The 16,804-nt window shown below is 54.1% G+C and overlaps 7 protein-coding genes across 11 annotated transcripts in view; 1 reads left to right on the forward strand and 6 right to left on the reverse strand.

Moving 5' to 3' along the window:
• LOC121435313 (H-2 class I histocompatibility antigen, Q10 alpha chain-like) overlaps positions 1-16,804 on the reverse strand; it is a 731,224-nt gene that overhangs the window by 263,350 nt on the left and 451,070 nt on the right. The window lies entirely within an intron of this gene.
• Positions 1-16,804, reverse strand: part of LOC121435272 (H-2 class I histocompatibility antigen, Q10 alpha chain-like) — a 708,503-nt gene that overhangs the window by 240,305 nt on the left and 451,394 nt on the right. The gene's annotated exons all lie outside the window — the stretch shown is intronic.
• Positions 1-16,804, reverse strand: part of LOC121435270 (H-2 class I histocompatibility antigen, Q10 alpha chain-like) — an 808,095-nt gene that overhangs the window by 214,647 nt on the left and 576,644 nt on the right. The window lies entirely within an intron of this gene.
• The window catches only part of LOC121435275 (H-2 class I histocompatibility antigen, Q10 alpha chain-like), a 703,994-nt gene that overhangs the window by 214,647 nt on the left and 472,543 nt on the right, over positions 1-16,804 (reverse strand). The window lies entirely within an intron of this gene.
• On the forward strand, positions 395-2,429 carry Mpig6b (megakaryocyte and platelet inhibitory receptor G6b). 5 transcript variants are annotated; one of them, XM_041634561.1, is made up of 6 exons: positions 395-456; positions 671-1,003; positions 1,165-1,255; positions 1,629-1,675; positions 1,819-1,895; positions 2,325-2,429. In XM_041634561.1, exons 1-6 carry the CDS (start codon positions 396-398, stop codon positions 2,427-2,429), a joined length of 714 nt encoding a protein of 237 aa, XP_041490495.1. In that variant the 5' UTR covers position 395. The 5 variants fall into 5 exon arrangements, with proteins under 5 accessions (XP_041490495.1, XP_041490496.1, XP_041490497.1 ...); XM_041634562.1 differs by lacking the exon at positions 1,629-1,675 and having other exon boundaries at positions 1,796-1,895; XM_041634563.1 differs by lacking the exons at positions 1,165-1,255; positions 1,629-1,675 and having other exon boundaries at positions 671-1,066.
• On the reverse strand, positions 4,163-7,377 carry Ddah2 (dimethylarginine dimethylaminohydrolase 2). The gene is made up of 7 exons (XM_041634522.1): positions 6,977-7,377; positions 5,798-6,156; positions 5,556-5,655; positions 5,352-5,425; positions 5,133-5,252; positions 4,618-4,767; positions 4,163-4,460 (listed from the first exon to the last, which is right to left on the reverse strand). The coding sequence occupies exons 2-7, from the start codon at positions 6,092-6,094 to the stop codon at positions 4,344-4,346; spliced, it is 858 nt and encodes a 285-aa protein (XP_041490456.1). The 5' UTR covers positions 6,095-6,156; positions 6,977-7,377; the 3' UTR covers positions 4,163-4,343.
• Clic1 (chloride intracellular channel 1) lies at positions 7,575-14,793 on the reverse strand. Its single transcript, XM_041634550.1, has 6 exons — positions 14,539-14,793; positions 12,536-12,645; positions 12,257-12,382; positions 12,047-12,153; positions 10,162-10,343; positions 7,575-7,903 (listed from the first exon to the last, which is right to left on the reverse strand). Exons 1-6 carry the CDS (start codon positions 14,575-14,577, stop codon positions 7,742-7,744), a joined length of 726 nt encoding a protein of 241 aa, XP_041490484.1. The 5' UTR covers positions 14,578-14,793; the 3' UTR covers positions 7,575-7,741.

The following is a 16,804-nucleotide window of genomic DNA, read 5'->3' on the forward strand; positions in this document are numbered from 1 at the left end:
TCGGGCGTCCTCCATGTATTTATTTGGTTCTCGCATGCTTTCATCTCCATTTTCCTGATGAGGTGACCTGTTCACGTCACCCAGCTACTGTGTGGCAAAATCAGGATTTGAACTCAGGAAGCTGAGCCTCAGACTTTGGGGTCATGCTAGTTTGCAAAAAAAAAAAAAAGCGTAAAGCGTATGCAAAAGGTCCCGAGCACAAATTTTAAAGAGTTTTGAAAGATTTAAGACTACTAGTTGGTTTGTGAGAATTCCTCGAGGGATCCAGGAATTGGCGGCCTCCTGCTCGCTCTTATCTGAGCCCCTTGCTCGCAGTAGCCCTATCCCTGCCCCTCTGCTTCCCTCTCCGGTCTCCCTGCTGATTCACTCCCGCCTCTGCCTACCACATCCTAGCCATGGCCCTGGTTCTTCTGCTGCTGCCTCTGTTGCTCTCAAAGGTCCAGGGGGATCCCGAGGGTAGGCCATCCCTGGGGAGCTGTGATGGGCCGGGAAAGACTGAGACAGGCTAGGGTTGCCTGTGGAGGGGGCTGTGTATAAGATCCAGAATGGTGGAAGGGCAGAAAGGAGGTGTGGAGTGGAGGGAGGGGAAGGGGAGAAAGACAGACAGAGGCAGAGAGAGATCTAGCCTAGTAAACTAGCCCTAACCATCCACTTCCCTCACCTTCCCTAGTTTCTCTGGAGGGCAGCCCTGGGGACCGGGTGAATCTCTCCTGCATAGGGGTCTCAGATCCCACCCGCTGGGCTTGGGCGCCTAGTTTCCCTGCGTGCAAGGGCCTGTCCAAAGGGCGCCGTCCGATCCTGTGGGCCTCGTCCCCAAATGTGTACGCACACTTCTCTGGCCGCCTGCGGTCCCTGGACACTGGTATCAAGCGGCTGGAGCTCCTGCTGAGCGCCGGGGATTCTGGCACCTTTTTCTGCAAAGGGCGCCAAGAGAATGAGAGCCGCACGGTGCTTCAAGTGTTAGGGGACAAAGCAGACTGCAAGACTTCAGAATCTACCCACGGTAGGTCGAGGACCAGATGCCGAGGGGCACTTAGTTTGGACACACAGCCTGCACCAAATGTGTGTGTGTGGGGGGGAGTCTTGTAGAGCGGGAGAGCTAGCAGGACCCCGTGATCGTACCCCTGACCTCGGCATCCCTCCCTGCCTCGCGCATCTCCCCAGGTTCCGGGTATCCCAAGGTCCTGATTGCTCTGCTGGGCGTTGGGCTGGTGCTGGGACTGGGTGTCTCGGGCTTGGTCTGGTGGCGGCGCAGGTGAGCACTGGAGGCGGAGCCTGGCTTAATATAGGGTGTGACCAGTCAGGGCGGGGGTGGGGGGACAGAAAGAAGTGAGAGAGAACCCTAACCTAAGCAAAGAACAAGAAGTATCGGGAGGCTTGGCGGTGGTTTGAAGAAAGCGAGAGGCTCAGCCCTTGGGTGCTAGGTTACAGGCTGGAGTAGACGGCCCAGGCTACGGGAACCAAACTAGAAGGGCCGAAAACCCAGCGAGTGGGCGGGACCAGGTTCCGGAGGAGCCTAAATTGTTTTGCTGGTCGGAAACTGCAGTTTGTAAAGTTCTCATTGGCGCCGCCTGCGGCCGGGGAACCAGTAGGGTGAGATTGGTAATTCTCCAAGGACTTCCTTACAGGCACTCGTCCCCGCCCCCGCCCTTGCCTCGACCATTCCCCACATTTGGTGAGATTAACTGCACCCCATTTCCCCCTCTCCTACCCGAACAATCCCTAACCCTGAATTTTTGAGTCTGAGTCCTTGCCGGGAGCAGACAAAGTTGGTCATTTTCTCTTTACCCTTCAACTGTGTCCCTCCCTCCCACTCAGCTCCAGTCACAAATGCTGAGCCGCAGCGGCCTTTAGAGCAGGAGTCCAAGATCTCAGGCCATGTGGAGCAGGAGCCGGTAAGGGCCTGGGGATAGGAACGCAGCAGGCCAGAATCCTGGAGGAAAGGGGGTAAAAAAAAAAAAAAAAAAAAAAAAAAAAAAGAAGCCTAGAGCCGGGCGGTGGTGGTGCACACCTTTAATCCCAGCACTCGGGAGGCAGAGGCAGGCGGGTCTCTGTGAGTTCGAGGCCAGCCTGGTCTACAAGAGCTAGTGCCAGGACAGGCTCCAAAGCCACAGAGAAACCCTGTCTCGAAAAACTAAAAAAAAAGAAGCCTAGCTAGGTTGCAGTTGAGCAGCCATGGAATCCCAGGACTCTGGAGGTTTAAGCAGGAGGTTAGAGCCCAGACTTGCTACACAGTCTCCGCTGCACACGGGGGCGAAGGGTTGATTCCAAACTAAGGGTTCAAATTGCAGAGACCATCTGCCTTCCCCCTCTACCTCCTTCAGAGTCTGCACTATGCTGATCTGGACCACTCCGCCCTCGGGAGGCACCGCCGGACGTCCACAGTGGTTCCTGGTGATGCCGCCACTGTTTATGCTGTTGTAGTTTAAAAGGAGGCCCTCGTTTGCCACGCCCTCCAATCCGGGGCTTCCCTTCTCAACACAACCTCCTCAGCTGGAGGGGAGGCACCATGGACAGAGGCACTCGGCTGCGTCTGGAAACCTGCGGTGTGGGTCTCCCAGATATTTGGCTTTTTCAGCCACTCCCATCTCTCCTATAACGTCTTTCCTTCATCTAAAGATGATCAAGCTGTCTGTCTAGGTTTTAACTCCCAAATAGATATCCTCTCTGCTCCCTCTCCTTTTCCAAACAAGCATTTTGAACTTCAGGCATACATCTGGCCTCATTTCCCTGCTTCACTCCATCCCTGTGCTTACGAGCTGCAGCTGCTGTCTGTAAGGCTGCCAGGGATGTCCTAGCCAGCATGATAGCGTTCACAGACGTGGCCTTAGATCACCCCTCTCTAAACCCTGGTTTACTTTGTTGCCACAATCTCTCTTCTAGACATCCTGCTATTCTGTTTGCCTTTCTCTTTTCTCCTCCTTACTCCTCTTGTAGGAAGCTAGCCAACCCTCAGCCCCCTTCCCTCCAACCCAGACCTCAGCCCTAGTGCACCCTGTCCAGCTGGCCTCAGGCATTTCACTCAAGGCCTATCAAACCTGACTCAGCCATTTCCCAAGCTATCCCCTGGGCCCTCCTCTGCATTCTTGTGACCAACCCAAGTTGCCCAAGCCAGAAACTGGGAGTCAGGGCACACCAACTCCTCTCCCACACAGGGACAGCTAGCTCCCCCATCTTTCCTTTAAAGATTGGCTCTCCTGTAGCAGAGGCTGGCTTTGAACTCCTGACCCCCTTGCGTCCACCTTCAGTGCTGGAGTTACAGCAGGCCTTGCGTCTGTCACTGTCAAACCTGTACCTGTCTCCATGTCTAGTGCCGTCACTAGAGTGTGCTTTCATCATTGCCTCGTGGGTGTCCCCCAGTCCCGTCTCATCCTTCTGCCCTCCCGAGTGGCCACCGCTGCTCCACTCCTGAGGCTTTGGGTCCAGATGCTGCGGCACTTTGTGTACCAGGCTTATCTGTCATTTCCTGTGCACACGTGCCCACCTTAGATTCTCCACAATTTTCTCCCTACAATATTCATTGGCCCGGTGAAGTAAATTCCATCTTCTGGATTCCTTTTCCCTCACTGGGATAATTATTTATCCTCGGGATTTCACTCAAATGTAGCCTCTTCTAGGATTCCAATCCTCATCCCAAATGCTCACCTACTCCTGCACAAAATTTGAGGCTCTAGAAACCCCCATTTTCCTCATCCGAACCGACTCCCGAAAATCATCCCAGCATAACTTATCTGCCAAATAATAAGAAATTATCGGGAACTATTGAGTTTCCGGACACCAGGAGATGAACCCTTTTGAATCCCCGTGAAAGCCACAGTCCATGAACAAATGTGTGTCTGGAAAACACTGTTCTTCATCAAACAAAGGAGGACAGGTAATCCACCAGCGTCTGAATCACCGGACAGTTAGGTGAAGTCAGAAAACGACCCACCCATGCGTGGAATCCCCTTTTCTGCCCTGGGTATACTCCCCACAACAATCTCTTGTCCCTCTTTGTACCTGAGCTCTGTGGCAGGGCCGGGAGTGAGCTAGGGGCACACGAAGAGGAGGGTTTTTATAAAAGAGTCTTCCTCCCCAGCACTGACCCCAGCTTCAGGTTTCGGCCCCACCCCATCCCTTTGTCCCAGTGAGACACCAGCCACAACCCTACCTAAAAGGCCAATTTTCTTTTATTGGTTCTGACAGAGAGGACTCACCCAATGGCTCCTATTCTTTGTTTCACACTAAGCCCTCCCTTGTCCTGTTGCCTCTCCCCACCACTACCTACCGCCCATCCTCTATTACCTGATTCTACCCCCTATACGGCTCTATTCCTGGCCAGTTGGAGCCCCACGCCCAGGCCCTCAGCAGTGGGGGCGTGTGCTGAGCACCAGACAGAGGGAACTGAGTCCAGCGCCGGCCTTCTCCAGTTCTGAGCAGGATACTGGTACCAGAGTGACGTCAGAGAGCTTCTGCAGAGCCTGTGGGGAGGACACCGCAGGTGTTTTGATACCAGAGCCAGGCTGCCCTCTGGCCAGTTCTACTGACCCCACCCAGGCTTCTGCAGAAAGGCTCCCTGTATTCCTCCACCGGGGAAGACAGGCTTTCTCTGGTTGGTGGAGTTTTCCCCTCCCTCACCTCCTGGCTGTTGGGCAGGTCCCCACCTCCTCGGTGCAGGAGGAAAGGAGTGGTACCAGGTAACCCAGGACGGAGAAATAGACAGTCAGCAGCTGCGTCATCGGGGAGGGTCAGAGAGGCGTAGGGGTGATCAGTCAGCACTGCCATTGCCTGGAGAGAGGAAGAGAAGAGGGTGTTGAGCTCCCCACAGCTCAGTCCGCCTGACCGAACATAGAGGCTTGGGACAAGGGTTACACTTGTGAGATAAAGATTTCAAGTATATAACAGGGGCTGAGTCAGACATTGTCGGTTTCAAAGTCTCAGGCACTTTAGCTACCATTTACTTTTGCAGTTCCTCCCCAACTCTTTCGTACCCCTTGTTTACTAGGGTGTCATTTTGTGTTTGACAAACGTCTTAGTGAGTACAAGGGCTGAGAGCAATTCCAAGAGAGCTAGCCAAATTCCCTGCCGCCCCTGCTCTGAGTCACGCCCACATTGTTGGCCACGCCTTCGCCACCAGACCAGCCCCGCCTCACCCTGACAGCCTTTTGGGCAGCCTCACTGCTTCCAGCCACGACAGTGCGGGGTCCCCCCATGCCGCAGAGGCCGCGCAGGTGCGAGGCTCCGGACACCGGCACGGTAGAGACAGCGAAGTCCTAGAGAGAGCAGAAGGATTTAGGGGTGCTTAAGGAGCCCAGATCTAGCCCTCTGGCTCACTGGCAGCGCTCCGTCCCCAAGCGCTTCTGGTTCCTCACCCGGAATGTGTCTGCCACGATCTCAGCTCCTCGGTGATTGGTCCACTTGGAGAGCCCTACGAAAAACTCCCGGCCTGAATCCGGGAGGTCACGGAGGTTTGAAGGCCAGAGTGAGTTTGGAATCAAGACCTGAGATCGCCTAATCTCCCAAACTCTGCTTCCTTGTGCCAAGTCCCCAGGGGCGCTGACCATCTGTAGCCTCACCTGTGAAGAGGACGTCGGTGCCATCCAGCGTCGCGTTCTCGTCCCCCATCTCCACAATTCTGAGCCCCAAGTCCTGGAGGGCTTGGCGGACTCCATCAACCTTGGAGAAGAGAGCGCCGGCTGAGCCGTTCTCTCCCTATTTCCTGCCAATCCCAGACATCCAGCCTCCTCCCCACGACCGCCACCCCCACCCCGCGCGCGTGTAATTCTGTCCTCCAACACACCCGCACCCTGCCGCTCACCTCAGGCCTACGCGCTGGGCTCCAGGGCCGCGTGATTAGGGCCGTGTCTCCTTGGATCACGGCCGTGTCACCAAGCAGTGGTCCCAGGGGAAGTGATTCCTCGGGAGGCAGTTCAAGCAGCTGCAGCCCTAGTCGTTGCCTCAGTTTACCTCCTAGTACTCCATGCTCCCTTTGAGCTTTAGCCAGGTCCAGAGCCGGAAGACCAGCCCCCGCGCCCTCCCCGGATGCCAGGCTCTCGGGGACACCCCGGATCAGGGCATGGGAACAGCGACCCAGCCCCTCCCCCGGCGTCCCCATCCCATCCACACAGATGCCCCTTCCAGCCAAGTTGATTCCTGTTTTCTCTTTACTTCACTTGTCTGGGAGAAGAGACAGAAAGGGGGAGGGTAGCAGAGAAAGACGTGCAAAGAAGAGAAGGGGGGGGGGAGTGTTAAAGCTCCTGGGTCTTCCTCCGGCCATCTCCAGGCGCCCCTCCCACTCTGCCCCACCCCCTCCAGACCTCCTTGCCCTGTGGACCCCGCTCAGCCTCCTTTCAGCAGAGATCTGCTTTAAGAGGCGCCCAGAGAACAAGACTTGGATCCTTAATCTCCCAAACACCTGTTGCCCCTGCTCGGGGGCTCCGCTAGGTCCCTGCCCCGCGCCCCTCCTGGCAGCCGCTAGGATGCGCTCACTCCCCAAAAATGCGGCGGCCCCGCCCCCTTAACCCTCAGCTGCTCGCAGCAGGAGGGACCCGAAGTCCTGCCGGGGACCCTCAGAGGTTATGGGACTGGAAAAGGAAGCTGGGTATTGAGTCGGGGCCTGGGATGTGGAAGTCCTGAATGCTCGAAGGAGAAAGGAGGAGAGGGGCCACTCGGAGAAATTGACTAGAGTTAAGCATCCTCCCTCTCCACCCTAGCTGGTCACGTTGCCCTTCGAGCGACCCAGTATACACCAGACTTAGTCCCGGAGGACTGGGAGAGGTCTTAAACAAAATCCGGAGGGCGGGGAAACGGGGGCGTGGAACCACTCCTGGCTTCCGAACTCGGTACCCCTGTCCATCTTCCACCAAAGTCTACCCCGCCCAGCTCCTCGTCCAAGTGCAGGCTATTCGCACACTCCGTCCGGTGCAGGCACCGACCCAGCACCCCCAAACTCCAGCCTCTCCGTACCGTTCGGGGACAGCCCCCTCTCCAGACTCACCAGCGGCCACTTCCACTCACGCAGCGCTGTGATTTCGGCCTTGGCCCCACCCCAGAGGAGAGAGTTGATGAAGATGGGAGCCCGAGTCTTCAATCGGGGGAGACTGGGAGCTTGGGCTTTTGAGGGGTTCCCTGGGTAGGCGAGCTCACAGACGGCGATGGGGCGGGGGCGCAATGGTCTGGCGGCTCCGGGGCATTGTCTAAGCGGGACGGGGAGGGACCTCCAAAGACCACGCCCATTCCGCCCTGCTAGGCCGCGCCCATTCCTCCAGGACTGAAAGCCCACCCCCCACCCCGAACTCAGGCACCGCCCCAAGAGCGTTGCCCAGGCCCACTCAGATGCGGCTGGCCCTGGCTGCGGGGGGGCAGCAAACAAGACACGGACCAGAAAACAGCCCTCTAATGGACGGATGCAGAACATGGTAGCCCCTGCACAAACTCCCCTCCTTAATTCCTGGTAGATGCCCCGAGCTTAAATAAGATCATTATGACCCTTCCCCTCTACACTTTAAGTCCTCTTTGTGTAAAAAACAACACTAGATTTTCGTTCTGTATTTTATTACCGAAATACATTGTCTTACCCCCCACCCCCACCCCACAATAAAAATCTTACCCTTGTCGCCTATGCTTCCCCCCCTTCTCCCTCAGCCCCTCACGAGTACCCCGGATTTCCTGACACTGGCTCTTCTGGAGTGTCCACCAGGCAGCCTCCCAGAGCCTCTATGGAGAGAGCACAGTAGTGGGCAAGGGAGCCTTAAAAAGCTGCTCATTTCAGGGCCTTGGCCACTTGCTCATAGGCCAGCTCTATCTCCTCGTCGTCTGGACAGGTGGAGGCGAATTCTTCCCGAGCGTAAGCATTGGTCAAGTACCGATGAACTCCACGGAATGCCTCTGGGATGGTGAAGCCTCGGTACTTTTTACACACCACCTGGGGGTTAGAGAGAAGTCGGCTTGTTAGCCCCAGGGTAGACACGCTTGCTTTGCTCTGGAGCTGTTGGTCTTTCTCTTCCTCCAGGGTCCTCCAGACCATCTGGCTTCAATTCTTAACCAGTGAGTTTTTTTGTTGCTGTTGCTTTGAGGCAGGTTCTCTCTATGTAACCCAGGCTGGCCCGATCTCCACAGCCTTCCTCCTCAGCCTGAGAGCTGGGAGCACAGGTACGCACCCCTGTGGCCAGAGTCTTTAAATCTTTTAAATTTATTTTCTTTTTATGTGGATGAGTGTTTTGCCTACATGTATGGCGGTGCACCATGTGTGTGCAGTGTCTGTAAAGGCTAGAGGAGGGTGTCAGATCCTCTGTGTGTGCAGTGTCTGTAAAGGCTAGAGGAGGGTGTCAGATCCTCTGTGTGTGCAGTGTCTGTAAAGGCTGGAGGAGGGTGTCAGATCCTCTGCAATGCATTACAGACGGTTGTTAGCTGCTGTGTGGGTGCTGAGAACTGAACCCGGGGCCCGAGGAAGAGTGGCCAGTGCTCTTAGCCCCTGAGCCATCACTCCAGCCACATTAGATCCTCTCACTGATCCTTCCTTCCTTCCTTCCCTCCCTCCCTCCTTCCTTCCTTCCTTCCTTCCCTCCCTCCTTCCTTCCTTCCCTCCCTCCCTCCTTCCTTCCTTCCTTTCTTTTTTCTGAAGACAGAAATCTGTGTAGCCTTGATTGTCCTGGAACTCACTCTTTAGACCAGGCTGGCCTGGAGATCTGCTTGCCTCTGCCTCCCAAGTGCTGGGATCAAAGGTGAGTGCCACCACCGCCCGGCTTCTTATCTAACCTGACATTTGAAATCTCCAAGATGGCCAGCTCAACTTTTCATTTTCTCAAACCCAATTATTAATAGCCAGCTCCTTACCAGACTGACCTATTCTGTGGTTTAACTCTTCTCCTCTTGATTAAAAAAGAAGAGAAGCCAGACATGGTGGTGCATGCCTTTGATCCCAGCACTGGGAGGCAGAGGCAGGAGGATCTCTGCTTTTTAGGCCAGCCTGGTCAACATAGTAAGTTCCAGGATAGCCAGAACTAACTGTCTCAAGAAACCAAAATAAATTTTAAAAATAGTAACGAGAGAGAGAGAGAGAAAGAGAGAGAGAGAGAGAGAGAGGGGCTAAAGCAGTGGCCCAATGGTACAACCATTATTCTTGTCCCAGTCCAGAGCTTGATTTCCAGCACCCACATTGGATCTAACTCCCTGCACCTGCATTCACAAGTAATTAAATACACACACAGGCGGGGTGAGACACAGATAGGATAGGGACATGCTTAGCCCTGGATTCCATTTCCAGCACACACACAAGGAGGAAAAGTTCATTAGCAAAGTGTAATGTTATTTTTGTAGTGAATTTTGTCTCTTTTTTTCCATTTGATTTGATTTTTCAGGTCATATATCATTACCTTGATATGAATGTTTTATATTTGATTTGATTTCAATCTTTTTGTGGGCAAGAACTAATCAAACATCATCTGGTTACTCTCTCTCTCTCTCTCTCTCTCTTTCTCTCTCTCCCTTTTTTTAGGAAGGAGGGGACTATTTCATTTGAAACAGGGTCTCATTCTGCAGCTAAGGCTGCCCTCCAGCGCAGCGTGGAGAATGCTGAGGATCACAGGAAGGAGCCACCTTGCCCAGCTCTCTCCAGCGCTACTCATCAGCCAGTCGGTCCGTGGGGGAGGGATAACGGGCCTGTTTTACTAAGTTACACTGTAGCTTTAAGGCTATGACAAAAACATAGGAAAGGGCAACTTGTGTCTTCCTCGGGAGGAAATGGGAGGCCTGGGCTATACAGAGAGTTACTATGTAGACACTAGAGAATCCTGCTTTGTTTAAACTTGAGATTTGGCAGGGATACAGATGCAGGAAAAGCCTTCTTAGAAGCAACCCTGGACACAAACACACACAGGCACACACAGAAAATCTGGAAGGCTGCTCCTGATCAGACACTGCACAGCCACGGCTTGTTTTACTGATGGGATTCTCTTAATTGGGCAACAATTGCCAAGGGATAGGCTAGCACCCAGGTCAGGTGACTGAAGTTCAGTCTTGGGGATCCACATGGAGGAGGGAGAGAACCAACTCCCTCAAATTGTCTTCCATACCCCATTTGTGCCCCGCCCACTTACAATAAATAAAAGGTCATTTTCAAAAGTCTTCACCTGTACGATCCATCCTATCATCCCATCCTCTCCTCCCACAGCGACCACCCACCTGTACAATGTGAAGCTTTGGCAACAGGTTACAGTCGGCCAGGGTGAGCTCATTGCCATCCAAGAACTTCCTCTGAGAGATGCCCTCATCTTCAGCGCTGGTTTCATCCACTTCTTCTGGGAGGGGGGATGTCAAGTAGTTGTCTAGAACCTTCAGGGCTTTCAGAAGCCCCTTCTCTAGATCTGTGTGAGAGGGGAAGCTGATTAGAATGGTAAACACCTGGGAAGACAGTCTGCCCACGAAGAGCCTTCTGGACATAGCTAGACATAGCTCAGATCTAAAGCACCTGCTTAGCGTGTGAGACCCTGAATTTGATTAAAGAAACCAATAGCACCATGTATGCTCTTATTAAACTGTGTGAGATGCGTGTATACATATGTCTGCATGTGTGAGGTCAGAAGTCAATATCCAGTGTTTTCCTCAATGACGCCATCTTTTCTTTAAAGGATTTATTTATATATTTTTGTTTCTGTGCATGTGTGTGAGCCTGTGGAGTATATGTACACCTTGTGCATGTAGGAGCCTGATGGGGCCAGAAAAGCGTTCAGATTCCTTGGAACTGGAATTATGGAAACCTCTGAGCTACCATGTGGGTGCTGGGAACCAAACCCTGGTCCTCTGTAAGAGCAGTGGGTGCTTTTAACCAGTGAGCCATCTTTCCAGTCCCTACTTTATTATATACAAGGTCTCTCCCAGACCTTAGAGCTTACCAATTAGACAAGACCAGCTGGACTGTCTCCGTCCAAACCTTCTCCTACCTCTACCTCTCCAGCACTGGGATTATTGTAGCTGCCCATCCTGCCTGGATTTTGACATGGGTGCTGGGCATCCAAACTCAGGGATGCATACTTGCATGGCAAGCACCGTATTGACTGAGCCATCTCCCCAGTCCCTGACTTGCAATTTTCCCCCTGAGCACTAGACATTGAGTGTAGGGTTTCACACACTAGTTAAACTCTATACACTAAATCACACCTCAACCTCCTAGTCTAAGCAATCTATGAGAAAAGTCTCAGGTACTTCTCGTGTCGGCCTGGGAAATGGATATCGCCTCCACTTCCAGATCTGGAAGCAGATTTAAAAAGGACCCTCTCAGAATCAGTCCCCAACTTCACCAAAAAGCAAACTAGTTATGTAAAAATAGTAAAAGAAGTGTCTGGGTGCCTGGTAACGCGCAGCAAGTGTAGCGGTGTGTGCAGCATGCGTGAGGGTGCACTTTAAGAATGAACTCTAGGGGGCAGTGGTGGGGCACGCTTTTAATCCAGCACTCGGGAGGCAGAGGCAGGCGGATCTCTGTGACTGTGAGGCCAGCCTGGTCTACAGAGTGAGTTCCAGGACAGGTTCCAAAGCCACAGAGAAACCCCGTCTCGGTCTAAAAAAAAAAGAAAAATCTGGTCATGGGGCTGGAGAGATTAGTTAAGAGCACTTTTCTGCATACATGGGTCCACAGACGAACATTCAGGAAATACTCACATACATAAAAATAGATAAAACTGCCGGGTGGTGGTGATGCACACCTTTAATCCCAGCACTCGGGAGGCAGAGGCAAGCGGATTTTGTGAGTTCAAGGCCAGCGTGGTCCACAAGAGCTAGTTCCAGGACAGCTAGTTACAGAGAAACACTGTCTTGAAAAAACAATAAATAAAAAAAATTAAATAAGAATAAATAAAGAAAATCTCAAAACACAAAACAAGAACCCCTCTAACCCTAAAAGTCTTAGCAGGGAGGCAGCAGGGAGGTTGAGGGGTAAAGCCACAGTGGTGGCCCAGAAGATGTCCAGGACATCGGCTCCAACTCCCTGACAGCCAGACTCCCAGGGACTCCTGGTGCCTATCAACTCTAGGGTCTTTTCTCTAGGACCGAAGCTCTGCCCCAAGAGACTCACTGTCATTGAGTGCTGGGTTTGAGTTCTTGATGTAGGCAGAAAACTTGGCAAATATGTCCAGCCCTGAGGTGTTGGACTCAGGGTTCAGAGCAGCCAGCTTTGGGTACCTGGAAGGCAGAGGGAGATACTGAGCTCTTTCTGGAGGAGACTCAGCCCTACTGCTCCCCACAGCCTCCCAGCTCTGTCTCCTCTTCCCAAGTAGCCCTGTACCTGGGAGGGCACAGCACGGCTTCCAGGAACTCCTCGATCTTGTTGGTGTCTGTGTGCACTTCGGTGCCATACAACAGGAACGGGAGCTGTCCACCTGGGCAAAGCTTCTGAACGGTCTCTGTCCGTCTGGAGAAGGGGCCGGATAGCAAGAGAGGAAACGGGGGTCAGAAGCAGAAACGGGGACATCGAGATGGAGGAGAATTAGATTTGTCCCAAAGGAGCATTAGGCAGAAGGGCTCATGTTGGTGAGCGCGTGCATACACGCACACATCGACCCACCTCTTGGTGTCCACGGTGGTCACATTGAAGGTGACGCCCTTGAGCCAGAGCACCATGAACAGTCTCTGGGAGAAGGGGCAGTTCCCAATCTTGGCCCCATCACTGCCAGCCTGCAAAGAAATCCCATCCAGCATTAGGCCCAGGTCATTCTCTATACATACATACACCGCTATCGATACACCGCTATCGATATACTGCCATCCGTACACCGCCGTCCATACACCGCCGTCCATACACCACTATCCATACCGCTATCCATACACCGCCGTCCATACACCGCCGTCCATACACCGCCGTCCATACACCGCCGTCCATACACCGCCGTCCATACACCGCCGTCCATACACCGCTATTCATACACCACTATCCATACCGCTATCCATACACCGCCGTCCATACACGGCTGTCCATACACCGCTATACTCGCCAAGCTACCCCCTTAGCAGAGCTATTTTCCCCTTTGGGCCCAGGTCACACCTAGGGAGGATCAATGGGTACATTTTCAGCAGAGGTAGACTCACGGCATCCCAGTGATGGGCAGGTGGGAGGCAGAGAGGAACAGTTAAATCGTGACAAGCTTTGAGAAACCAGGGTCCCCATTCAATGAACCTCTATCCAAGCTGTTTCAGGAAGCTGGGCGGGCACTCAAGAGGACCTAGACCTCACCTGAGAGATATGGAGGGCCTAGCAAAGGGGGCACTCTCTAATTGGATGCAGGTGACCTCATCCCCCAAGGGACACCTCCCCCCTAGACTGAGGGTGATTCATCTCTGTGTCTTCAGGCATCTGCAGCTTCCTTCCTGGCAAGGAAGTGGGGGCAGGGACCTATACAGAGAGGCCGAGGCAGCTGGGGCCACCCTTATAGTTTCCTAAACCTTCATTCTCTCTACTGGCCCACCTAATTCGTGGCTCTGGTTCTCCAAGGTCCCCTCACAGGCCGTAGGGCCAGAATCTCTACAGCACCACAACACCCAGGAGTAAAAACAGCCCCTGGAGGCGAATGTGAGGAGGGGACCACACCTAAGGGGCGGGCCTAGGCTTCAGTTGACTTCCCCGGGCCAAGAAAGTGGGACCGGCTGCCAGGGAAACCCCAGCGAAAAGGAGAAACAGAACACACACCAACACATAGGCAGGATACAACCGACACACAGGCAAGACACACCGACAAGATGAACACGATGGGGGGAAGTGGTGAAAAGGAAGGCCCCAGAAGCGGAAGGTGGGGAGAAGGCACACCAGGGAGACAGACTCCCAGGACGGGGAGGGGCAGGTGCTGGAGGGCACAGGCCCGAGTGGGCGAGGAGGGCTGCAGCCAGCGGTTTGGTTTCCAAACCCAAAAGCGAGACCCGTTTCTCCTTGACCACACCCACAGAGGGAGGGGTGCTTTTTCTTCCACACCCATCAGCCCGGCATTTTCACCCAATCCAGGGGGTCTCCTGGCCCCATCTTCATCAGTAATGATTACTAAACTTTGATGTCCTTCCTGCCTTCTCTGGCTTCCCTCAGCCCAAGGGTGCTGCTTCCTGAGAGCGCCTTTCCGTCTTACCAGTCTCTCTCTCTCTCTCTCTCTCTCTCTCTCTCTCTCTCTCTCTGTGTGTGTGTGTGTCCTATTTTTCTTTCTTTCTTAGGGCCACATGTCCTAGCCGATTCTCCTCTGACCTTCTCAAACCCGGCCACTGTCCCTTTCTCGGTCCTTAGGTCGTCTGGACCCCTGGACCCCACACCATACCCCGCCCACTCTCTCACTCCTGAAAACCCCCTTTTGTCCACTTTCTCCCCTTTGGGCTGCTGGAAACCTCTTCTACAAACTTTTCAGGGCGAGTCCAGAACTCTCATTACTGTCTCACAAGTCACCCCCTCCCCCAGCAACCCAGCCAGATAGCACCGGGGATGGGGGTGGGGTCAGCGAGGAAAGGGGTTGGGGCATGAGAGATGGAGCTAAGGAAAGGGGAGGACTGGCTTGCAGAAATTCTGAGGGTCGCCAAAGAAAGAGGTGCTCTTACCTTCACGAACAGTTCGACCTGAGGTTGTTCTTCGGCCATGGTTGCGTCGGGGACCAGGAAGCAGCCGTCGCTGGGGGAACTGGGAGGGGCCGGGACCAGGGAAGGCGGGTCTCACCAGTCGGGGGATCCTGTCCCTTCGGCGCAACCCAAGTCCGATCAAACCCTTTCCTTCTCTCGGACACGGCTTCCCACCGGCCCGGTGCACCCCACACCCAGCTTCTAACCACCTCGGGTCCCTCCCGTTTAGCTCAGGGAGCAGCTGACTCACCGGCCGGCCCCGCCCTGAGCCTGGGGAGGGGACCGGAGAGGGAGGGACTCGAGGATCGTGGGAGTGGGTCGGGAACAGGAGGGGGAGGGACTCGAGGGTCGTGGGAGTGGGTCGGGGACAGGAGCGGGAGGGACTCGAGGGTCGTGGGAGTGGGTCTGGGACAGGAGAGGGAGGGACTCGAGGGTCGTGGGAGTGGGTCGGGGACACGAGAGGGAGGACTTGAAGGTCGTGGGAGTGGGTCGGGGACACGAGAGGGAGGGACTCGTGGGTCGGGGACAGGAGATGGAGGGACTCGAGGGTCGTGGGAGTGTGTCGGGGACAGGACAGGGAGGGACTTGTGGGTCTGGGACACGAGATGGAGGGACTCGAGGGTCGTGGGAGTGTGTCGGGGACATAGACATAGGCCTCCGGGACCACCAGGATAAGGCAGGGTGTTAGGAGGGAGGGGGGTGGCCTTGATTTTCTGACCTCTCCTGAACACTGCACCTTTTTTGTGCCTCAGTTTCCTCGCTTCATTAATGAGAAGGGTGGCTCACTGTCCCACAGGGAACCTTGACACTGACGAACTGCCCACGAAGGTGCAGAAATGGGGTTTGAGGATGGAGGATGTAAGGGAGTTCTTTTTAGTTCCAGCCTGTCTTTTGGTTTGCTAGGACTCTGCCCTGTGTGTGCACGCGTGTGCATGCCTGTGTGATATGGAAAAAGATACTGAGGTTGGGAATGTGGGTTGGTGAAAGGCGTGGGCTGGGAGAGACCCAGCGAGAGGCCCAACTCGAGGGAAACAGGAAGCTGAGCCCAGGCTTCGCCGCAGGGGGCGGTCCTCTGGACGCCTGTCAATACTTAGACTTCCCCATCCCGGGCCCCTTACCCTCCTCTCACTGGTAAAGGTTGCCTTGGAGACGGGGTTGTCCTGGCACTGGGATAACACTGGCTCATCCTGGGATGGGTGGGGTATCGGCTTGTTCTATCAGAGAAGAAAGCAAAGGTCAGACAGACCAGTGTGAGTGGCGTTACTTAGTGTTATCTAAGTAACATAGGGAGAAGAAAAGTAACTGACGGGCCTGATTTTGGAGCTGCTATCTAACTTTACTATCTATTAAAAAAATCTAAACTATGTCTGCCAATATACCAGCCTCTCTGCTCTGAGTTTCTACTGTCCACTCATCCTTTTTCTTTTCTACTCACTGTCTGCTCAAAAAAGATCTCCATTTGGAGAAAAGCATGCAGGATGCGGAAAGACCTAGAAGCAAAACTGGGCTGGACGCTGCTGAAAGAGGCTGGAGGGCGAGGGTGAGAGGGGCATGTGTTGCTGGAAACCAGCAGTTAGTGGCTTCCCCTAGCTTCCTCTCAGGGGCTTTCTCCTCCCCAGAGAAGGCAGGCATTTCTCTCTCCTCCCCAGAAAGGCAGAAGATACTTAGTATTTGGGCCTTAGATAAGATATAGACTGGCATTTCCATCATGTTGACCCTCGGAATCTGCACAGGGACTGGGAAAGGTAGTTTCAGAGAAGCCTTCTGTCCCAGACTCTTCCCTTTTCCCCACTTGATCAGTGACCACCAGGCATTGGCCCAGCAGAGCTCTCTCCACGGGCGGGCGAAGCTATAGTTAGTCTCAAACAGGTTTGACAGCCTCGCTCCGCCCCTGCCTTTATAGCCACAGCTGCCCTGATCACCAGTATTGACTGTGGCTGCCCGGATTGCTACCCTCAAGTTAGCTTGCCTTAATTTTCAGGCTGCTCTCTCCTAGGACCTCCCAGGGGTGCTTCCTGGATCCGAAGCCAGGACTGCAGCAGAAATATTTTCACTCCCATGTCATCTCTGTGCCCCCTTTCTCTCTTTCACCAGCTTCTCTTTCTGTGTCCAATGCCTTCCTTGTCTTGGTAGCCAGTTCAGTCCCTAATCTCTTCACACCCCAGATTGGAAGGCGTGTCCCTCCCTGCCACTCCTCAGAGCTGTCACCAACCTCCTCGAGGTTTCTATAGCTCCACTGCACAACAGT

Source organism: Microtus oregoni, unplaced genomic scaffold (genome assembly GCF_018167655.1).
Source record: "Microtus oregoni isolate MIOR12 unplaced genomic scaffold, Mior012 000046F_ref0000063, whole genome shotgun sequence".
In the NCBI taxonomy this organism is placed as follows: Eukaryota; Metazoa; Chordata; class Mammalia; order Rodentia; family Cricetidae; genus Microtus; species Microtus oregoni.